The following is a 20,091-nucleotide window of genomic DNA, read 5'->3' as shown; positions in this document are numbered from 1 at the left end:
CGAAGAGTTAGATTTCCTAGTCCCCAGTCAGTGGCTTACACTTGATTGTAACCGAAACTTCGGAGGGACCCCGATGTCTCTGGGCTCTGCAGGCATCTACACCCATGTACACGTACTAAATATCACAAAGAGTGATAGACGACACCCGAAATTGACCTCTGGCTTTCATATGTACATACACAGGTAAGTAGTACCCACACAAGCATCACAGCACCACCACCAACTCAGGCAGCTGCGTGGGGCAGCCCCATGCCCTACCACCATTAACAATATTTTAAAATAGTTTTTATATATTTCCATCTCATTTTAAGGTAAACCAAGGTCCTGGAAGATCGTCTCCTGGAGTCACAGCTGGAGACTGTCCGCTGGGGCCGACTGGGTGTCCTCAGGAAAGAGCTCCAAGACTATTCCGAAACAGGACAACAGATTCTTCGACCGCTTCTGCCTGCTTGTCCATTTGAGGATAAGTGCTCCCAAGGATGCTGTATGAAGCCCAGTCTCCTGATTTGGGCGCCCGAGGGAAGCGTGGAAAAGCAGAGACGTGAGCTGGGAGCAAGCAGTCAGCAGTGATCAAAGACCATTTGGTGCCGGGTGATCGCCCTGGCACCAACTAGAGTCAAGCTCTCGACTGAGAGCAGCGCCATCTAGCGAAGCCCAGCTCTCGGCACCGAGCCGATGAGGTCACTCCCGGGAGGCATGCCGGGAAGGCGAGCCGGGGGCACAATTTACCAAAGGGCAGAGGAAGGGATTAACACCTTTGGGGCCTCCGCCTATCTGGGTAATGTCCTTTGGGGAACTCTGACCACAGAGTGGAGGGCCTCCTGAGTTGGGGTCTTGGACATCCGACAATGCGTTACCAAGAACCTTGCAGCACCATCATCATCATCCAGTGGACTCTGGCCGTTGCCGGGACACCGCGATGGGTGTTGTTCAGCCAGCAATCAGCAATCGGGTTCACTTCACTATTTCTTGCTCAGCAGCTGGAGGAGAGATCTTTGTAAAGATTCTGTTTGGGGGACTTTCGTGGGATATAAAGCTCAAATTCCTGCGTCAGATCTACCACCACCTTTCCTCCACCAGGACCCCGGAGCCCAACATCCCTTCTTTCCCTCAGTTGTGGACCCACAGTCTTCACTTGCCCCAAATTCGCTACCGGGGTTTGTTAAGTGTGCAGTTTCTAAGTCGCTACCCCAGAACCACCAAACATGTTTGCAAACAGGTTGCCATGGTGCAGCCCATGCTGTAAGGACTCAAGAACACCAAGGCTCACACAGGTTGCCTTTTTCAAAGGACAGGACTCATTCTTTAAATTGAGTTGAAAGGTCCGCCTGATCCTGCTCTCCCGAAGTCCTGGGCTTTCACTCTGGGTACAAGACAGTCCCAGTGCTGAAAGGAAGAGTACACACTCTAGCTGTGCAAAAAGCTGACTCAAAACTCCACCTACTGAGCACTGCTCTAGGAGCAAGCCCAGTGCTCTAGGTGCCGCCACAGAGAAGAGACTCAGTAAATACTTGTTGAGGATGGAATGGATGACTATCTGGGCATAGTCTAAGCTAAGACAATATATACGAGGACCTGGCATCAGGAATGAGGGCAACAGAAATCCAGAAAGTGATTTGGGCATAAAGGACTCTAAGAGTTTCCCTCAGCTGTCATTCACAGAGGTCTAGTTTGGGGCTACACTTCCTCCCAAGGCCCACGATTCAGCTCTCTGCTCTGAGACTTCAATGCTTTCTCTTCCTGTGCTAGGGGTTTGAGTGTCTCACCCAGGGCAACTGGAGATAGTATCTTTGTACTCCTACAGCACAGTGCCTCTGGCTTTTGATCTATCAGAGAAAAATCAAGCCCAGCCCAGATAAATAACTCAGTATAGCCTGGAGGAATGAAAACTGAAAGCAAGCTCAGGTGAGGGCCCGAAGACTGTCCAGCCCTAGGACTGATGCCAAGATAACAAGTCAGAGATGCTGTGTGAAGTTAACACAGACTGCTGTGAGGTCCTATCCTTCCTTTGCCTCTGTCTTTGAGGATGTTGCCTTTTAATTGAGGATTGTGGGCAAGATTTAAATTGGGTCTTAAAGAAGATAGCAATGCCAATAGCAGTGTCGTTTAGTATTTTTGTTTTTTGGAGGCAAGGTCTCCTGTAGCCTAGGCTAGCCTCGAATTTACTATGTAGCCAAGGATGATGTTGAACTTCTGATCCCACTGTCTCCACCTCTCAAGTACTGAGATTACAGTGTAGAACCGCCACACCCTGATGACTGACCCCAGGGCTTCACGTGTGCTAGGAGAGCTTTCTAACCACTCCCTGGCCTCCCCCACCCCCATTTTAATATTTTAAGAGAGAGGGTCTCACTCTGTAGCCCAATCCAGGCCATCCTGGTACTCACTACATACCCAGGCTGACCTTGAACTTGTGGCAAAAATTCTCTTCCTTCAACTTTTCAAGTACTGGGTAGTTCCAGATCACTTAGATGTCTGTCACGCACCAAACACTCTTCTACGTACTTGGCATGTAGTTTCTCTCACATTTCCAGGAAAAGGTTCTGAGAGGGAAAGTCAGTCCATACCCTTGGAGAGCTGTGGATAAGGCAGAGGGCTTGGTGGAAGGGACATAGATGGGTTTAGAGGGGACTCCCCCTCAGTTTAGGGAGACGATAGTTCCTTGGTTGAAGGGCAAGGGTATGCACCAGAGTCCGTGGTAGATGTCACACCTCCTGTCTGCATCTAGGGGGCCTTGCTTGTTACTTGGGGCTCCTTTTGTTCGTGTTTCTGTCTTAGAGAGTCTAAGAGCCCTGGTTCTGAGGTAGTCTGGTTGTTACCTTTCTGCCTTCCCTGGGCTTCAGAGCCCTCTCTTTGTCCTCCCTCCCTCCTTCCCTTCCTCCCTTTGGTGAGGACTCATGGATGCTGAGCATGTACCCTGCTGCAGAACTCCACTCCAGAGGCCTCCCCCTGAAAGGAGCTTTGCTCAGTCGTTCCTAGCCCAAGCCCCTGGGCTCTATTCATAGCTCCTAGTACAACTGAGCCAAGAGGCAGGTGCAGTGTTCCTCAAATAGCTCTTTACCTGCCTCACAGGTGTCCCTGGAACACAGGACAGGCACAGAAGAGGGACAGGAGAAACCACCAGAGGCTCTCCCATGAACATGCCTGAGCAGGTGAATTGTTTGGCCCCTTTTAGGGTCCTGCTTGTTCCCTTGGTGGGCCTCCAGCATGTGGACACAGCATCCACCCCCCCCCTTCCGTCCGTGTCCAGTCATTCTTTTACCTCTCGAAAGATAGGGTCTTCTCTGTGTCAGATCTTGTACTAGGCCCTGGCGTACAAACCTGAACCCAATAGACAGCTGCCTTTTAGTTTAACTGGCCACCAGGTGTCACTAGTGCCAGTCACATGGCATCTCACAGACCTGAGAAGAGGCAGTCAGATGGGGAAATGTGAATTGATTTAGACCAGCTGTGTTTCACCAGCCTGAATCAGAAAGCAAGTTCCCAGAGTGGAAAAAAACACCCCTCCCCCTCCTCCCACGGCCAAGACACCCTTGTGTCTTCCTTAACGGCCCAGCTGGCCTGGGACCTCAGGGATGTAGGACCTAAGGTCGGTTTGGAATTTTTCTGTAGCTCGTGCCTCACAGAGCTCATCAAACTTCCTGCAAACCCATTTGTAAGTGCCTCTTACTCTCACCCAAGGTAGTGTGTGTCATTCGAAAGCATTTTCTAGTTTCCAGCCCACGTCTGACACTCACTTTAGCTTCCCTTATGCATGCGGTCTATGGTCAAAAGGGGAAGACTCTTCTTCTCCTCTTTCAAGGTTTAGAGGAATTGCTGGGTTAGTTTATGATCTAAAGACACTGTATTTTGGCTTTGGGACAACTTCAGCAAGTGAACAAGGTTAAGTTTTGTTCGCCTACGGCTTATAGTCTGTCCAAGAAGCCAAGGACTGGTGGGCCTGGTAAGTCATATTTAGAAGAATAACTTGAGGCCACCCTGGGCTACAGAGTGAGACCCGGCCTAAAAACAAAGAGGGACTGAAGAAATGGCTCACAAGAAATCAGGGACCTCACAACCTTCCGCGCATCCAGCTCCAGTGACTCATGGACTCTGACCTCCTCAGGCACCTGCACTCACGTGCAGATATGCAACCAACACATAATTCAAGATAATAAAAATAAATCTTAGGGGCTGGAGAGATGACTCAGCTGTTAAGAGGACTGGCTACTCTTCCAGAAGACCGTGGTTCACTTACCAGCACCCACATGGTACCTCACATCAAAACAGAGCAAAACCCATAAAGGGAGCCGAAGAGATGGCTCCATGGTAAGCGTGTTGCTGCACAACCTTGGGACCTGAGTTCAGATCTTAGCATCCATGTAACAAGCTAGGCATGATCTGTCACATGCTGCAACAGCAATGTTTGGGGGATAGAGACAGGAGCAACTCTGGAACTTTCTGGATGCTAGACAAGCTGAAAATACAAGATATGAATTTGAATTCAGGGAGACCTTTCTTGGAAGGAATAAGGCAGAGAGTGCAGGGGGACACCAGAGGACCTCGTTTGGGTTTTGCACACAGGCGTGTTCACATATGTATGTCACACACACACACTATAAAAACAAATTGGGTGTGGTGGTGCACGCCTCTTACCCCAACGTTTGGGAGGCAGAGGCAAGAGGCCTAGGGGACTTCCTGAGGGAGGTCTTTCTGTGGACAGATTACAGAAAGTTTGTTGTAGAAAACAATGAGGCAGAAAGACTCATCTTAACAGGCTGCTTTGTTAGAACAGAGAGGGGTCTCAGTCTTCCCGCAAGATGAAGGCTGAGCTCATTTAGAGAGACTGAGGGGCAGGTATATATACAGACACGTGTACATGAGTAGCTACCAGGAAGTTACAGCTGTGTTTTTGTGGTTTGACTAGGAGCAGGGTGGGTTCTTTTCCATATACAGGTGGAGCAGAATGATTCAGGCTGGGGCTAATCCATTCTTTATGGCTAGGGGCTATTGCCCAGCATAGCCTGACTCAGTTCCTCATGACCAAATGCCATTACCCAACACCAACACTGTGTTCCATACCCAGCCCTTTTTTACTTTTGATTTTGAGATTGTCTCCCTAGGGTTGCCCAAGCTGGCCTTGAACTCACTCTGTAGTTCTGAGTGACCTGGAACCTGAGCTTCTCCTGATTTAGCCTTCTAAGTAGCTAGGGTTATATGTCTGCACCTCCAGGCCTGGAATGAAATATATATATTCACACACACACACACACACACACACACACACACACACACACAGAGAGAGAGAGAGAGAGTCTTTTTCCCCCTCCTGAAGCTTTTTAAAATTAAATTTAGCAATTACATTTACTTATCTATTAGTCTGTGTGTGCAAACAGGTGTGGAGGTCAGAGAACAACTTTTGGAAAACAGTTCTCTCCTTCCAACATGTAGGTCTGAGATCAAACTCAGGACTTAGGTTGTCAGGCTTAGTAATAACTCCTTTATATACTGAGATACCTGTATACCCTCTCCTGTACTGAGACAGGAGCTCAGGAAGTCCAGGCTTTTCTGGAATTTATCATGTAGCTAAGGATGACTTTGAACTTCTGATCCAGGCTTGTAGTATTTTTCTCGAGACAGGGTTTCTCTGTAGCTTTTGAGCCTATCCTGGACCTTGCTCTGTAGAACAGGCTGTCCTTGAACTCACAAGACCCGCCTGCCTTTGCTCCCCAGGTGCTGGGATTAGAGACCTGAGCCACCACCTCGTGGCTCTCATACCCGTAGGATATAAAGCCCTGTAAATTGGGTTAAAACCATTAAAAGCAAACAAAAAACCCCAAACAACTAGAAAGGAGACCAAGAGGGGGTAGAGGTACTGAGGAAGTGGGGGAAGGGCAAAAAGAGCCTTGTGAAGTGTGAAGTGAAAGCAGAAAGGAGACTGAGGGGCACTTACAGGAAAGGGTAGGAGGAAAGGGGGTGGAGAGACTGAAGCCGCAGAAAATCTGCTAACACACACATTGTTTGACATTGCTGTGATGAAACCTGTTGTGGGTATTCACCAGAGAAAACTACTGGCTGGCAACTCTGCTGGGTGTTCAGGATCCCAGTGCAGCCCTGAGCTTTTCCCAGGATGAGCTTTTAAGCACACACGCACATGCACACACACACACACCATATTCTGAGTTGACATACTTCCGTTACCAAGGACAGTTAGCCAGAAGCAGAACTACAGAAGCTAAAAGGCAAAAGCAAGGTTAGTATATTTAGAAACTTTTCTAGAATTAAGGACTCTGACAGATTAGGGTTTTGTTTTCATTTTGACTAGTGGAGCTATGTGCTCAGTTTTATGGACTGGTAACTTTCATCATGGAGTCAGTTGTGCTAATGGTCTGGGGTTCTGTTACAAAACCCAGCCATTGGGATACACACACACACACATACACACACACACACACACACACACACACACTCACACACACCATTAATGATAACTCGAAAAAATAGAAACAAGCAAGCCCCACATGGTCTGAAAAAGGCAAAAGTTAGAGGTTAGAGCATAACTCAGAGATCAGCCAGAGATGCAGGAAGAGAGGAAGAGAGAATTGTTACTCAGTGGGTATCGTATTGTGTTTCCGTCTGGGGTGATGGAAAAATTACGAAAATGGTGATGATTCAATCATACCACAAAGAGAATTCTTTTGTTGTGTTTTTCGAGACAAGGTTTCTCTGTGTAGCCCTGGTGGTCCTGGAACTCACTTTGTAGACCAGGCTGGCCTCAAACTCAGAGATCCCACCTGCCTCTGCCTCTAAGTGCTGGGATTAAAGGCGAGCGCCACCACTGCCTGCCTCCACAAATGTGCTTTAGGCTCTTATCATTTCTTGGCCTTTTGTCTAAGATCAAGCATAATTTAAGCTATTTAATCATAAATATTGGGATTATGGCATAATATCATCACATCTGGCGAAGGTCACACAGCCAGGAGACACAGAAGTCAGACTGGATTACAGATTCGATACGGTCACTGATATTAAAGCTTTTCCAATGTTGATATCCCATGAAAATTAAGTGATGCTGAGATTGTGTGGGCCGGAGTGACACTGAGAGGTCAGAGGCCACTGGCCACAGTTAAACTTTGTCAGAATGAAACTTCCTCTGAATGGGTGAGCGAGGTTATTTCTCTCCAAAGAACATCACTGAGTGTCAGAGAAGACAGAATGGGCCTGGAGATAGAAATAAGAACTTGTTCACACTAGCACTTCCGGGTGACTGGACAGAAGAGGCAACTCCAAGAACTGCCTGAGAGTAGCAGCCCGAGAGCCAGACAGCAACCTGAAGCTAACTTTCCTCCGAGGCCTTCTCCTTGCTGATGAGATTGGTCAGTCTTGGACAGATCCAAGCTCCTTGCTTGTCTGCAAAGTCGGTCTGTCTATACGTTGAGGACAGTCACACGCAAGCCTTGCCACATGGTATCTCACAGGCCTGGCCTCAGGGTGCTAGTCAAATCTTCAGGCTTCCTATATTACTGATCAGGTTAGGAATTTGATTGTGTCCTCAAGGAGATGAGCTAAAGTCCTATCCTCTAGTATGTACGCCTGTGTCTGTTTTCGGTTGCTAAGGGCACAGTACAAACTGGGTAAGTTATAAAGAAAACAAGTTTATTTTCAATTTGTAGTTCTGGTCCAAGGTCAAAGGACCTCACTCAGTATTAACTTTCTTGCTGGCAAAATACCACGGCAGGCCATTATGGGGCCAAAGACAGGCGTATTTATTTATTTATTCATTTTGTTTTGCGAGACTGGCTGTCCTAAAACTCAGTAGATAGCCAAGGATGACCTTGAACTTCCTGCTTCCACTCTCCAAGTGCTGGAGATTTAGGAGTATACCACGATACCTGGCGGAGACAAGAGATATATGTACTTCCACTGGTCCTTCTGTTCTTCTTATAAATATTTATTTATTTATTATTTATACAGTTAGCCAGAAGAGGGTACCATTGGCCAAGATCTAGCTGACCCCAGGGCTAATAGTGCTCTTTTCAGAATGTTTTATACCTGCTGGCCCCATCGCTCCCATAGCTCTTCCTAATTTGGCTTAAATGACACATTTGCAGGAAAAGTCTGGACTTGGACATTTTGGTTGCCTACCAGAGCAGCAAACCGAATACATCTCTGGTAGTCCTCATCGTGTGTGTAGTTAAATACTTACTTGAATAGTTATCCCCATTTGCCCTGCTCAGTGTTGGTGCCAGTTCAAGTCCTGGCCTGACAGATCCACCAGCAGACGTGCTCGTGCATGGCGCAGTCTCTAGGAGGATGCACTGGATAAAGGACGTGCAGCAGTGGCGTGGTGTCCACATCTGCAATCCCCACACTTGGGCGGTAGAGGCAGGAGGATCAGGAGCTCAAGGTCATCCTCAGCTACACAGGGAGACTGAAGACAGCCTGGGCTACATGAGATCCTGTGCAGGATGTTTAAAGGCCCAGGCAGTGGAGCCACGTCCCTCAGCAACTTTCTCTCCCACTGCAGATGACCTTTCGCTAATCAGTCCAAGTTAGCTTGTAGATCACAGTGCATTCTTCAGCAGGCGCTGCTGGCTTCCCTGCTTCCTTAGTGTACTGGGTGTTTGCTTTTTTTTTTTTTTTGTTTTTGTTTTTCGAGATAGGGTGTCTCTGTGGCTTTGAAGCCTGTGCTGGAACTAGCTCTTGTAGACCAGGCTGGCCTCGAACTCACAGAGATCAGCCTGCCTCTGCCTCCTGAGTGCTGGGATTAAAGGTGTGCACCACCATCACCAAGCCACTGGGTGGTTTTGTGTGTCAACTTGACACAAGCTAGAGTCATCAGAGGAAGGAACTTCAGCTGAGGAAATACCTTCCTGAGATCCAACTATAAGGCATTTTCTCATTTAGTGATCAATGGGGAAGGGACCAGTTCATGGTGGTTGGTGCCATCCCTGGGCTGCTGGTCCTGCATTTTGTAAGAAAGCAGGCTGAGCAAGCCATGGGAAGCAAACCTGTAAGTGGCCCCCCTCCATGGCCTCTGCATCAGTCCCTGCTTCTTGGCCATGGTGGTTTGTCACAGCTATAAAAACCCTAACTAAGACTCTCTGTCTCCTTCATTCACTGCCCCTGACTTCCAGGCACATCCAATTGTTCCTGAGGAACCTGGCTCAGCACCTTCTGTAGCAGGCATCCACTCCCACTGCCTAGAGTAGTGGATGAATAAAGGGGAGGGAACAAGTAGAAGACAGTGCCCAGACAGAGGCAATGCCAAAAAGTTTGCTTCTAACTGGATATTAAAAACAAACAAACAAACAAACAAGCATATCTATATATTTACTTACTTACTTACTTATTTAATGTGTATGATATTTTGCCTGCATGTACTGCTTTCATGATTCATGCGAGAAGAGACCAGAAGAGGCATCAAATCCCTGAAAATGGAATTAGATATGGTTGTGAACCGTAGATACTGAAACTTAACTTTGTTCCTCTGAAAATGCAGCTAGGACTCTTTTTTTTTTTTTTTTTTTTTTTTAGACAGGGTTTCTTTCCTAGAACTAGGTCTATAGACCAGACTGGCCCCAAACTCACAGAGATCCACCTGCCACCTGCCTCTGCCTCTTGAGTGCTGGAATTAAAGGTGTGCACCACCACTGCTCAGTTACAGCCAGGACTGTTCATCTCTGAGCCATCTCTCCAGCCCTTTCTTGACGAATACTTTGTTGTTATTGCTCACTATGTAGACCAGGCTTTCCTGAAACTCCCCATCTCAGGCCCCAGTGCTGGGATTACAGTCGTGCGCCCCGGGTGCTGGGATTACACCACACCCACCCTTCTGTGCTACTGTATACAGTATATATCATACACATAATTTTTTGTTCCATGTAGTGATTAAAGGGAAAACAGAATAAAAATCACCTAGATTCCTACTGCAAGGAATGATCATATGTCTCCTCTTGTCATCTACCCCTTTAACCCTTTATGTGATCCAGCTGTGGGAAGGGAAAGTGTGGTTAGGGAGTTCCCTGCACTTTAAGGAACTTGTTTTAAAAAAAACTCAAGAGACTTTCCAGGAAGCCAAAATGTTCCTGGGAGGCAAGGGGCATCTTTGAATGTCTGCCTTTTTCTGTGTCTGCTTGTGATGCGGGTGGAGTTCAGGAGCGGACTTTCTTCCTGCCCGGGGGCGGGGGTGGCAGCAACCAGATTCTCCCTGTGCCAGGGAAACCACAGGAGCCATGGTCCCGGCATTTCCCATCTGCTTCTAAAACAAGGCACAGAGCCAACAGCTTCTGAGCACCTCACGGGCTTCAAGGTCTCACTCACTTTGGTAAAGTTAGTGTACCTCTTTGAATTCAGATCACCCTCACATACTACACGTACTAGAAGGATAAAGAGCTAGCCCAATGGCTTGCAGGGAAGAGGGGCTTACTGCTAAGCCTAAGGATGTGCTGGATCCCTGGTATGCACACGGTTAAAGGAGAGAGCAGATAATTTATTTTAGTACCCCAACAATAAATAAATAGCTATAGTTGTAAAAACAAACAGAAAACAAGGAGAGAATTAGAGCCACCTGCCTGGGGAGTCTGGGGGGACTGAGCAAAACAGGATTCAGGATATAGAGTTCAGATATTCGCACAGCCTGCCATTCTGAGCTAAGTTATAGGCGTGGTCCTTTCCCCGAACACCCCTCCTCTTCCAGGCTTCTTCCACCAAACTCTGCTCAGAGTGGTTTCAGGAAGTAGCATGTGCTGTTTATCCTATTCTCTCAACCTCTCCGGCCCCAGTCCTCCCCTCCGGTACCCCAGGCATTAGCAGTAGAGGCTTTATGAGCAGCTGGAAATCTTGTGGTGCTGGTCACCGTTGGTCCTTGTGTGGAGTCCTGCAAGGTGTCCCCTGGAGTGTGTCACAATCCTGGGAGCTTGAAAGAACCCAGAGTGCAGGGCTGTGGCTGCTGGTAAGTGGCTTTCCCACCCTATGTTTGGGTTTTGGAAAGGGCACTGGAGAGGATATTTCAAGCCTCACTCCCTCTCCTCTCCTCAGACTGGTTTATCAAGGCTGGCAGGGGTGGGGGTGGGGGTGCTTTGGCAGGAAATACACTTCTCCCCAGAGTACCCGAAACTGTCACCTGATAAGGGGCAGTGCTGCAGTTGTATTGAGGAAGCTGCAGTTGTTTTTAATATCTCATTTTTAGTCTACACTTCAGGAGGCCACTTGCTGATAGCTACTGTATGTCTCTTGCCTGCCTCTCCTGCTCCAGGAATACCTCACTCTAGGAGGCCGAAGGTAGGATTAGAAATGGCGCAGTACTGTTCTGGCTCTCCATGGCTGGAGCAACCCTGGGTGGGTGGTTCACATAGGCCACTTTAAGATCTAGGTCTTGGGCAGTTCCTTTCTTTCTTATCACACCAGTGGGCCCAGTAAGGCACGCATGCATGGGTTCTGTTTACAGTATACCTCTCTTAGACAGGTTCTGTGGAATGCTATAAGCCCAGGACATCTCCTAGAGGGGTCTCTAAGAGCAGCCTATAGGAATGCCAGGCAACAAGGGATGGGAGTCCCAGGGAGGTGACCAGTCAGGATCTTAGTCTGTGAAGGGCGGGAGGGGACCAGAAACATAGCTGTGGATCTTATTTATTTATTTATTTATTTATTGAGACAAGGTTTCTCTGTAGCTTTGGTGCCTGTCCTGGAACTAGCTCTCTTGTAGACCAGGCTGGCCTCGAACTCACAAAGATCCACCTGCCTCTGCCTCCTGAGTACTGGGATTAAAGGCGTGGGCTACCACTGCCCTGCTCAGCTGTGGATGTCTTAATGCCCGCAGATGCCATATTCCAGTCTGCATCCATCCATCCCACGTCCCAGAGGTAATCGGTCCAAGCAGGCAGCCTTGGTCTTGCTGGTGACCAGCCTGGTGATCCTTTGGGGGCTCGGTGACTCACCGGATCACATTCTCCATTACCTGGTACTCCACCTGGCCTCCCTGCAGCTTGGACGACTGTTGAAAGAGGCCTGCTGTCTGACTGAAGAGCTGCGCCATGTCCACTCCAGGTGACCCTCTGCAGTCCCCACAGAGACTGGGTGCCCAACCAGTGTCACACCCTTCACTCCTAACCTCGGCCTTCCCTGAACCTCACTGGCTGAGCTGGGCTGGGGTCTGAGGTTGGGCTGTTCCCGCAGGTATCAGAGCAACTACAGGAAGGCTGTGCACGCTTGTCTGGGCTGCCCCATCCGCCGTACGGCCCTGCTGGTGCTGTCCTTCTATTTCTGCTACTATTATTTCCCAAAAAATGCTGGCCTGAGTCTCAGTTGGATGCTCCCCTTGCTGGCCCTCTCACAGTCCATCAACATCCTTCTGGGCCTCCAGGTAGGGAGGGCATGGAAGAGGTGGGTGATGGGGGTAGATGGGACTGTGACTAATGCTGAGCTCAGCCCTGGGGAGGAGACTAGTTTAACGCTAAAGAGCCGGGTGTAGAGCTAGGGGGCTTGGGATCATGGGTTTAACAGCAGCAGTGAGACTGGGAAAGCTTCCTGCAAGAGAAGCTGTCCTGTCCCTCTTGGAAGTCCCTCAGGTCCCTCCCACTGTCTACAGAGCCTCGCCCCAGCAGAAATTTCTGCCATCTGTGAAAAAGGAAACTTCAATGTTGCCCATGGGCTGGCCTGGTCATACTACATTGGGTACCTGCGGCTCATCTTGCCAGGTAGGCCACCTGCATCTTCATTCTTAGACAAGATACACGGTTTTTGCTATGCTTTTTGAAGGATTTCCATGTCTACCAAATAATTAAATTATTCCATATGAAGACTGTTAAAAGTTTTAGTGTGATCTTTGAGACAAATGTTTTAAAGTCTTGGGTGCTTAAAACACCCTATGTACTGAGCTGAAGAGTGGCAGCGCACGCTTTTAATTCCAGCACTTGGGAGGCAGACAATCTCTGTGAGTTCGAGGCTAGCCTGACCTACAAAAGGACTTCCAGGACAGCCAGGACTTGTCTCAAAAAACTTGTCTCAAAAAAAAAAAAGCAAAAACAAAAACAAAAAACCCCACACAACCAAACAGAAAAACACCCTATGTATTTGAGAATGACCTTGAATTTCTGATTGTCCTGCATCTATATCCAAACCCTGGGATACAGGTGTGAGCCACTGTACTTGGCTTGTTATTGCTGTTGTTTTGTAATTAATTTGTTGTCTTGAGGATTGAATATGGGGCTTTACACATGCCTAGTAAGCAGTCCTAGTAAGCAGTGGGATATGTGTACACTGTGAAGATATATTGCTGTGGTTGGTGTAATAAAAAGCTGAACAGCCAATAGCTAGGCAGGAGATGTTTGGATATGGTGCAAGAGGACCTTGGTGGGTTCAAGGAGTCCCACGGCAGGTGAGAGCCCAAGGCGGGTAAGAGACAGGCATGTCATGGAAGCAATGCTCATGTGGAGGGGTTTTGTTGAGAGAAAGGGAATGGAAAAGGGAGAGGGAGACCAGCTCTGGGGATAGGAGCTATGGAAGAGAACAGAGAGGCAGAAAGAGAAAAAGACAAAGAGACAGGCAGAGAGAGACAGAGACAGAAATAGGCGGTGCAAAGACCTGCCTGCCTTTTCAGAAGAGCAGCAGGAAAGAGACCGAGACTGGGTGGAGCACATGTGCACAGATTATTATGTAGTGATGTACAGACTGCATAGTGATGTAGCAGGCATAGTGCTCTGGGCTGGCCGGGATACTACCTGAGTGCATCCTGCCAGGTGTCAGGGGGCAGACCAGCATCATGCTTGAATCCCAACAGGAGAGACGGGAAGGACTTGGGGGCAGAGATAGACTGTCTTACTTCTGGCCACGTGGTAGAATGTAGATTAATATAAATGGGTTGATTTAAGTTATAAGAGATGGTTGGGGATGACAAGCCTAAGCTAAAGGCCGAACTTCCATAATTAATAAGAAGTCTCTGTGTCATTTTTTTTGGTGAGCTGGCAGCCCAAAGAAAACTCCAACTATACCTCTGAGCTACATACCCAAGGGTATCCTTATTATGCCTGGTTCACAGTAATGATTGTGATAAAAGATAATCAAGGCTTTGCCCAGGATCATCTAAGGTTGCTTGTTTTCTTCTTCTTCCTTTAAAAAAAAATATATATATATATATATATATATATATATATATATATATATATGAGACAGGGTTTCTCTGTGTTTTTTTTTAAATATTTATTTATTATGTATACAATAGTCTGTCTGTGTGTATGTCTGCAGGCCAGAAGAGGGCACCAGACCTCATTATAGATGGTTGTGAGCCACCATGTGGTTGCTGGGAATTGAACTCAGGACCTTTGGAAGAGCAGGCAATGCTCTTAACCACTGAGCTATCTCTCCAGCCCTCTCTGTGGTTTTGGAGCCTGTCTTGGAACTAGCTCTTGTAGACCAGGCTGGTCTTGAACTCACAGAGATCCTTCTGCCTCTGCCTCCCGAGTGCTGGGATTAAAGGCGTGCGCCGCCACCACCGCCCGGCCCCCCCTTAAAATATTTTATTTAGGACTGGAGAGTTGGCTCAGAGGTTAAGAGCACTGACTGTTCTTCCGAAGGTCCTGAGTTCAATTCCCAGCATCCACATGGTGGCTCACAACCATCTGTGATGAGATCTGGTACCCTCTTCTGGCCTGCAGGTACACATGTAGGCAGAATACTATATATAATAAATAATAAAAATATATTTTATTTATGCGGGTGTGTGCACAGAGGTCAGAGGACAACACGTGGAGTCTGTTCTCTCTTTCCACGGTCTTGAGGCAGAGGCAAGGTCTGTCTTGTTTCTACTGCTGCACAGTCCTGTCATGGCCTCCGATTTCTCGATTGCAGTGCTGCGATTACAGACAGACTTTCTCGCCTTTTACATGGTTCTGGGGATCAAATTCACTGTGTCAGCCTTTGCAGCATTACCTGCTGAGCCATTTCCCCAGTCTTTTTAAAAAGATTTATTTAGTTAGTGAGTTACTTTCCAGACAGGGTTTCTCTGTGTAGTCCTGGATGTCCTGGAACTCACTTTGTAGACCAAGCTGGGCTCAAACTCAAAGATCCCCCTGCCTCTGCCTCCCAAGTACTAGGGTTTAAGGCGTGCACCACCACCACCCAACAAATATTTATTTGTAACTTACATCTGTGAATGTGTGCCTGCATGAATTACGTGTGCTATGTGCTTGCAGGTACACTGTGTAGCCAGGCAGCCCTTAGACTGGCAATGCTCCTCCTGCCTTAATCCTCTAAAAGTTAGGACTACAGGTGTGTGCCACTACAAAGAAAGACGACTTTCTTTGCATGATTCCCTTCTTCTTTCTTCCTTTGTCTTTTGAAACAGAAATTCGCTACGTAACCCTGGCTGGCCTGGAACCCATATGTAGGCCAGGCGGGCCTTGAACTTGTGTTCCTTTTGACTCTTAACTGAGATTACAGACATGTGCCATCCTACTTGGCTTTTCTTTTGTTTTTCTTTTTCTTTCTTTCTTTTTTTTTTGGGGGGGGGGGCTGTGTTCCAATACAGGTTTTTCTGTGTCACAGTTCTAGCTGTCCTGGAACTAGCTCTTGTAGACCAGGCTGGCCTCGAACTCATGGAGATCCACCTGCCTCTGACTCCTGAGTGCCGGGATTAAAGGTGTGCGCCACCACCACCTGGCACTTTTTTGTTTTTTAAAATTTCCTTGTGTAGGTGTTTTGCTACATGTGTGTCAGTGTACCATGTAAGTGCCTGGTGCCTGAAGGGGCCAGAAGAGGGCACTGATCCCCTGGAGCTGGAGAGACAGATGGTTAAACAGCCATGAGCTCAGCCCCTTCAGAAGCGCAGCAAGTATGGGTTAACTTCCGAGCTAACGCTCCAGCCCCATGAAAAATATTTATAACATGCTAGATCCCCTCATGTTCCTTTTCTCTTTAAGTTCATATACTATATGGGATGATTATCATTTATATTTCATTTTAATATTGTTTTCTTTAAAATTTATATATTTAAGGGCCTGGAGAGATGGCTCAGTGGTTAAGAGCATTGCTTGCTATTCCAAAGGTCCTGAGTTCAATTCCCAGCAACCACATGGTGGCTCACAACCATCTGTAATGAGGTCTGGTGCCCTCTTCTGGCCTTCAGGCATACACGCAGAAAGAATATTGTATACATAATAAATAAATAAATATTTTTTTAAAAAAAGAACTAAAATTTATATATTTAATTAAAAGTTTTCCTTTATTAAAGCTAATGAGTTGATTTCTTGGGCTTCCCTACTGCAGGGCTCCAGGCCAGGATCCGACTGTTCAATCAGCAACACAACCACATGCTACGGGGAGCAGGGAGCCGAAGGCTGTATGTTCTCTTCCCATTGGACTGTGGGGTGCCCGATGACCTGAGTGTGGCTGACCCCAACATTCGCTTCCGAGATAAACTGCCCCAGCAAAGCATAGACCGTGCTGGCATCAAGAATCGGGTTTATTCCAACAGTGTCTATGAGCTTCTAGAGAATGGGCAGCCAGTAAGTGTACAGAACTGGGCTTGGGGAAAAGGCTCATTTCCCTAGGATCCTGGATCCTTAGCCACACTCTGGTAAGAACTCATTACTCTTTTTTGAGCCTGGCTGCACAGCTGGTCCCAGGACAAGGCGAGATTCAGTTATGAACTACATTGAGAAGTAACATTCACAGAGCATTTACCATATACCAGAAGCTAGTGTATGTGCACCGATGGCCACCTCTAAACCACCAACCTGTGGGGCTGGGGCTGGTGTGATCGCTACTTCTACAGTGGAGGAAAGTGAGGCTCAGAGATACAGTAATGAAGGTTGTGAGAGCATTTGAAGAATTGGGTGTGGGTGTGGGGAAGCAAACCCCCAGAGCACTTCCCCAGACTCCATTTTCAGCCAGGATACCATGCTCTAGGATCATGGGGAAGGATCTGTGAAGGGTGTTTAGGGCAGTCCGGGCCTTAAGCTAGGAAGGGGGCATTAGAGGCCTTAGTAGGGCAATCATGTCCTAGGACTCGTTCTGCAGACTGAGGGAGTAGGGAGGGCCATAGCCTATGGCGTCAGGTCCCCAATTCACCTGTCAGGGTCCTGGCTTGTCTAATCTCGTTCTCACCTCCTCCAGGTAGGCGCCTGTATCCTGGAGTACGCCACTCCCTTGCAGACCTTGTTTGCCATGTCACAGGATGGGAAAGCTGGCTTTAGTCGGGAAGATCGGCTTGAGCAGGCCAAACTCTTCTGCCGGACACTTGAAGACATCCTGGCTGATGTCCCTGAATCTAAAAACAACTGCCGCCTCATTGTCTACAAAGGTAAGACACTGCCAGGGTTGGAGGGCAGAAATCAGGAACTCCAGTATCTCACAGAGGGTCAGAGAACAAGGAGGCAGAGTTTTCTGGGCTTTGCCATGTGGTCAAAGGGGTCAAAGGGGTCATGCCATGCCCTTGCCTCCTCTGGTAGATGTCTTCTCGCCACCTGAATGTGGCCAGCCTTGACGCCGTGGCCTTTAGACAGGTCTTTGCCTTTTCTGAGCATCATCTCTAGAAGCAGGAGGGTGGGCTTCCATGACCTACAACTACTTCTAGCTGAGCTCTGCCCCCCCCCCGCAGGCTGTGGGGTAGATGGGTAGCGGGAAGGGGGCTGAGGCTGAAGGCTTGCCCCAACAGTCCCTAAGGGTGCATGCATCCTTGTTGGGAGTGTGTAAGGTCCTCACCTAACCCCCACTCTACATCCCTGTTCCAGAGCCTCAGGAGGGAGACAGCTTCTCCCTGTCTCAGGAGGTTCTCCGGCATATTCGTCAGGAAGAGCGGGAGGAAGTGGCCATGAATGACCTCCAGACCTCAGTGGTGTCCCGTTCTCACTCCTCTGTGCTGTCCCAAGAGCCGAGACTCCTCATCAGTGACATGGAGCAGCCGCTCCCACTCCGCACAGACCTCATCTGAGGCACGGGGCAGCCTTGTCTGAGCTGCTGGTGATCCTTCAGCATCCTGACTGGGGCTTCCCTCGTGACTGAGTGGGTGACCGAGGGGGCTTCCCTCAGTGACTGAGGGGGTGACTCACAGAGATCTCACATCTCCCGACGAGTCCCACATTCCTGGGTGAGCCATTGTATGTCTCTCTCTGAGCCTGAGCCTACTCCCCTATGGAATGGGATCATAGGGTTCTTGTGAGGACTAACCATGTAGAAACTTGGTGTCACTTGCCAGGTAAAACTAAGATAGGTCAAGTATTTGCCACCATCGATGCTCTAGCATTCTCTGGTCCTTGTTGTCCTGTCTGGATGGGACCAGCAGACCAGCTTCTGGTCATGTGTGTTCAATGGGAGCTTCAGCAGGTGAATGGAGGGAGGGAGGAAGGCGCATTAGGAACATGCGTTCTGTTCGCTGTATGTAATCACAGTGGGCTGTCCTGCCAGGCCACCTTCTCAGTAAGCATATCTATTCTCAGGGTTTTGGAGGAGCCTCTTTCCCTTGCCCCTAGCACTGGTATTTGTGTGACACTGACGAACTTACTCTCTGTGGTCTCTTTACATCATGTTCCTTGTATGTGGTCCTCTTAAAGACACCGCTCAGATTACACCATCTTTCTGCAGCTAGGCTGTGACTGCTATACGGACCTGGCACGCATCGTCCGTGTCTGGCTGCATATACAACACACTTCCTGCACTCTTCCTTATCCTGCTACAGGGGAGCAGGAGATAGTTGTCATTTCAACCCAGATGGAGCCCACCAGGCACACGAGGGCACACCCCACCTTTGCTTTCAGTGTCCTTGCCTCCGGAGCCAGGGCTGAGTGGCGCTAGCACATGGATGCCACCGGTGGTACACAGCTGTGTCTCGGGGAAGGGACCATTCGAAGAAGCGGAGGCCACTGACCAGACGTTCTCTAGTGAGAGTTGTGAGAGGATCAGGGAGGAAGAATATGTTCCCTGGGGACACTGGAGGACATGTCACTGAGCCCACCTTTGGTGGCACTGCCACCCCACGTGGGAGGGCAGATAGTCCACCTACCCGTTCCACCTAGGCTTTACATGCAGCCTCCCTCTACCTTCGTTTCCTTCACCCCGGCTCAGGGTGCCACTTTGTATTTCTTTCTCTTTGTTTTATGTGTATGTGTTTTCTCCAAAACTGAGAATCAAGAGTTGTGGGCTTGTTCACACAGGCAAACCCTCTACCACTGAGAGCCCTCAGCCCTCATATGTTTCTGAAATGTCACTTTGGAGAAGTCATACACATGCACACACACGCGCACACACTCACACACGTCAGAGGAAACCAGTCACTCTGAGGATAGCAGAGCCAGGGAAATCAACTGGGGGATAGTCCCTTCTCTTCCTGACCGTCACAGTCATCTTGCCCCCAACAATGAGGAGCCTGTATCATAGCCAATGTTCCTTCTCCAGAAACCAGCCCAGAATCAAGGGCCTCCCCACCTTGACTGTGTTCAATTTACCAGTCCCCAGGATGGTTCCTAGACTGTGGAGCTGGTAAAGCTCAAGTTCAAATACTGACGTCATTGCTTGGTACCTGTGTGTTCACCGTGGTGTTTTGTTTTTTTTTTTTAGACAGAATTTCTCTGTGTAGCCCAGGCTGGCCTTGAACTCACTGTATATGATCAATTGATCTTGAATTCAGAGATGCATCTGCCTCTGCCTCCTGAGTACTGGGATTAAAGGCATGCACCACCACAACTAACCCCTCCCCCTTTTCTTAATAAACAGCGTGTTCGGGCGGTGGTGGCGCACGCCTTTAATCCCAGCACTCGGGAGGCAGAGGCAGGCGGATCTCTGTGAGTTCGAGACCAGCCTGGTCTACAAGAGCTAGTTCCAGGACAGGCTCCAAAACCACAGAGAAACCTTGTCTCGAAAAAAAAAAATAAAAATAAACAGCGTGTTCCTCAAACTTGCTGTGTCATTGAGAATGATCCTGAACTTCTAATCCTCCTGTCTCCATCTCTCAAGTACGAGGATTAAAAGACTGTACCACCACGCCCAGTTTATATGGTTTATGTCTGCATGTTTCTGACTGCATATGAGTGAGGTGTGGAGGTACCAGAGAAAGGGGCGCCTTTCCAGAGAGCCACCAGGAGGCCCGACTTGGTTTCCCGGGCCCCAGTCTTTATTTTT

The 20,091-nt window shown here is 48.5% G+C and overlaps 1 protein-coding gene across 1 annotated transcript; it reads left to right on the top strand.

The window, feature by feature from the left end:
- The first annotated feature begins 10,726 nt into the window (after window positions 1–10,726).
- Window positions 10,727–19,646, top strand: LOC121443011 (stimulator of interferon genes protein-like). The gene is made up of 8 exons (XM_041644683.1): window positions 10,727–10,933; window positions 11,171–11,262; window positions 11,801–12,027; window positions 12,157–12,343; window positions 12,569–12,677; window positions 16,243–16,481; window positions 17,092–17,278; window positions 17,709–19,646. The coding sequence occupies exons 3-8, from the start codon at window positions 11,801–11,803 to the stop codon at window positions 17,906–17,908; spliced, it is 1,149 nt and encodes a 382-aa protein (XP_041500617.1). The 5' UTR covers window positions 10,727–10,933; window positions 11,171–11,262; the 3' UTR covers window positions 17,909–19,646.
- The last annotated feature ends 445 nt before the right edge of the window (window positions 19,647–20,091 follow it).

The sequence above is a fragment of the Microtus oregoni genome, unplaced genomic scaffold (genome assembly GCF_018167655.1).
Source record: "Microtus oregoni isolate MIOR12 unplaced genomic scaffold, Mior012 000098F_ref0000018, whole genome shotgun sequence".
Lineage (NCBI taxonomy): Eukaryota > Metazoa > Chordata > Mammalia > Rodentia > Cricetidae > Microtus > Microtus oregoni.
The sequence above is the reverse complement of the archived record's forward strand: the minus strand, read 5'-3'. Positions and strand labels throughout refer to the sequence as shown.

Excerpts from the sequence above, each read along its gene's own strand:
- LOC121443011 (XM_041644683.1), top strand. The coding sequence starts at position 11,801 with ATGCCATATTCCAGTCTGCATCCATCCATCCCACGTCCCAGAGGTAAT. Across the intron at positions 12,344-12,568 it reads ACATCCTTCTGGGCCTCCAG|AGCCTCGCCCCAGCAGAAAT; the intron begins GTAGGGAGGGCA and ends CACTGTCTACAG. Across the intron at positions 16,482-17,091 it reads TTCTAGAGAATGGGCAGCCA|GTAGGCGCCTGTATCCTGGA; the intron begins GTAAGTGTACAG and ends CACCTCCTCCAG.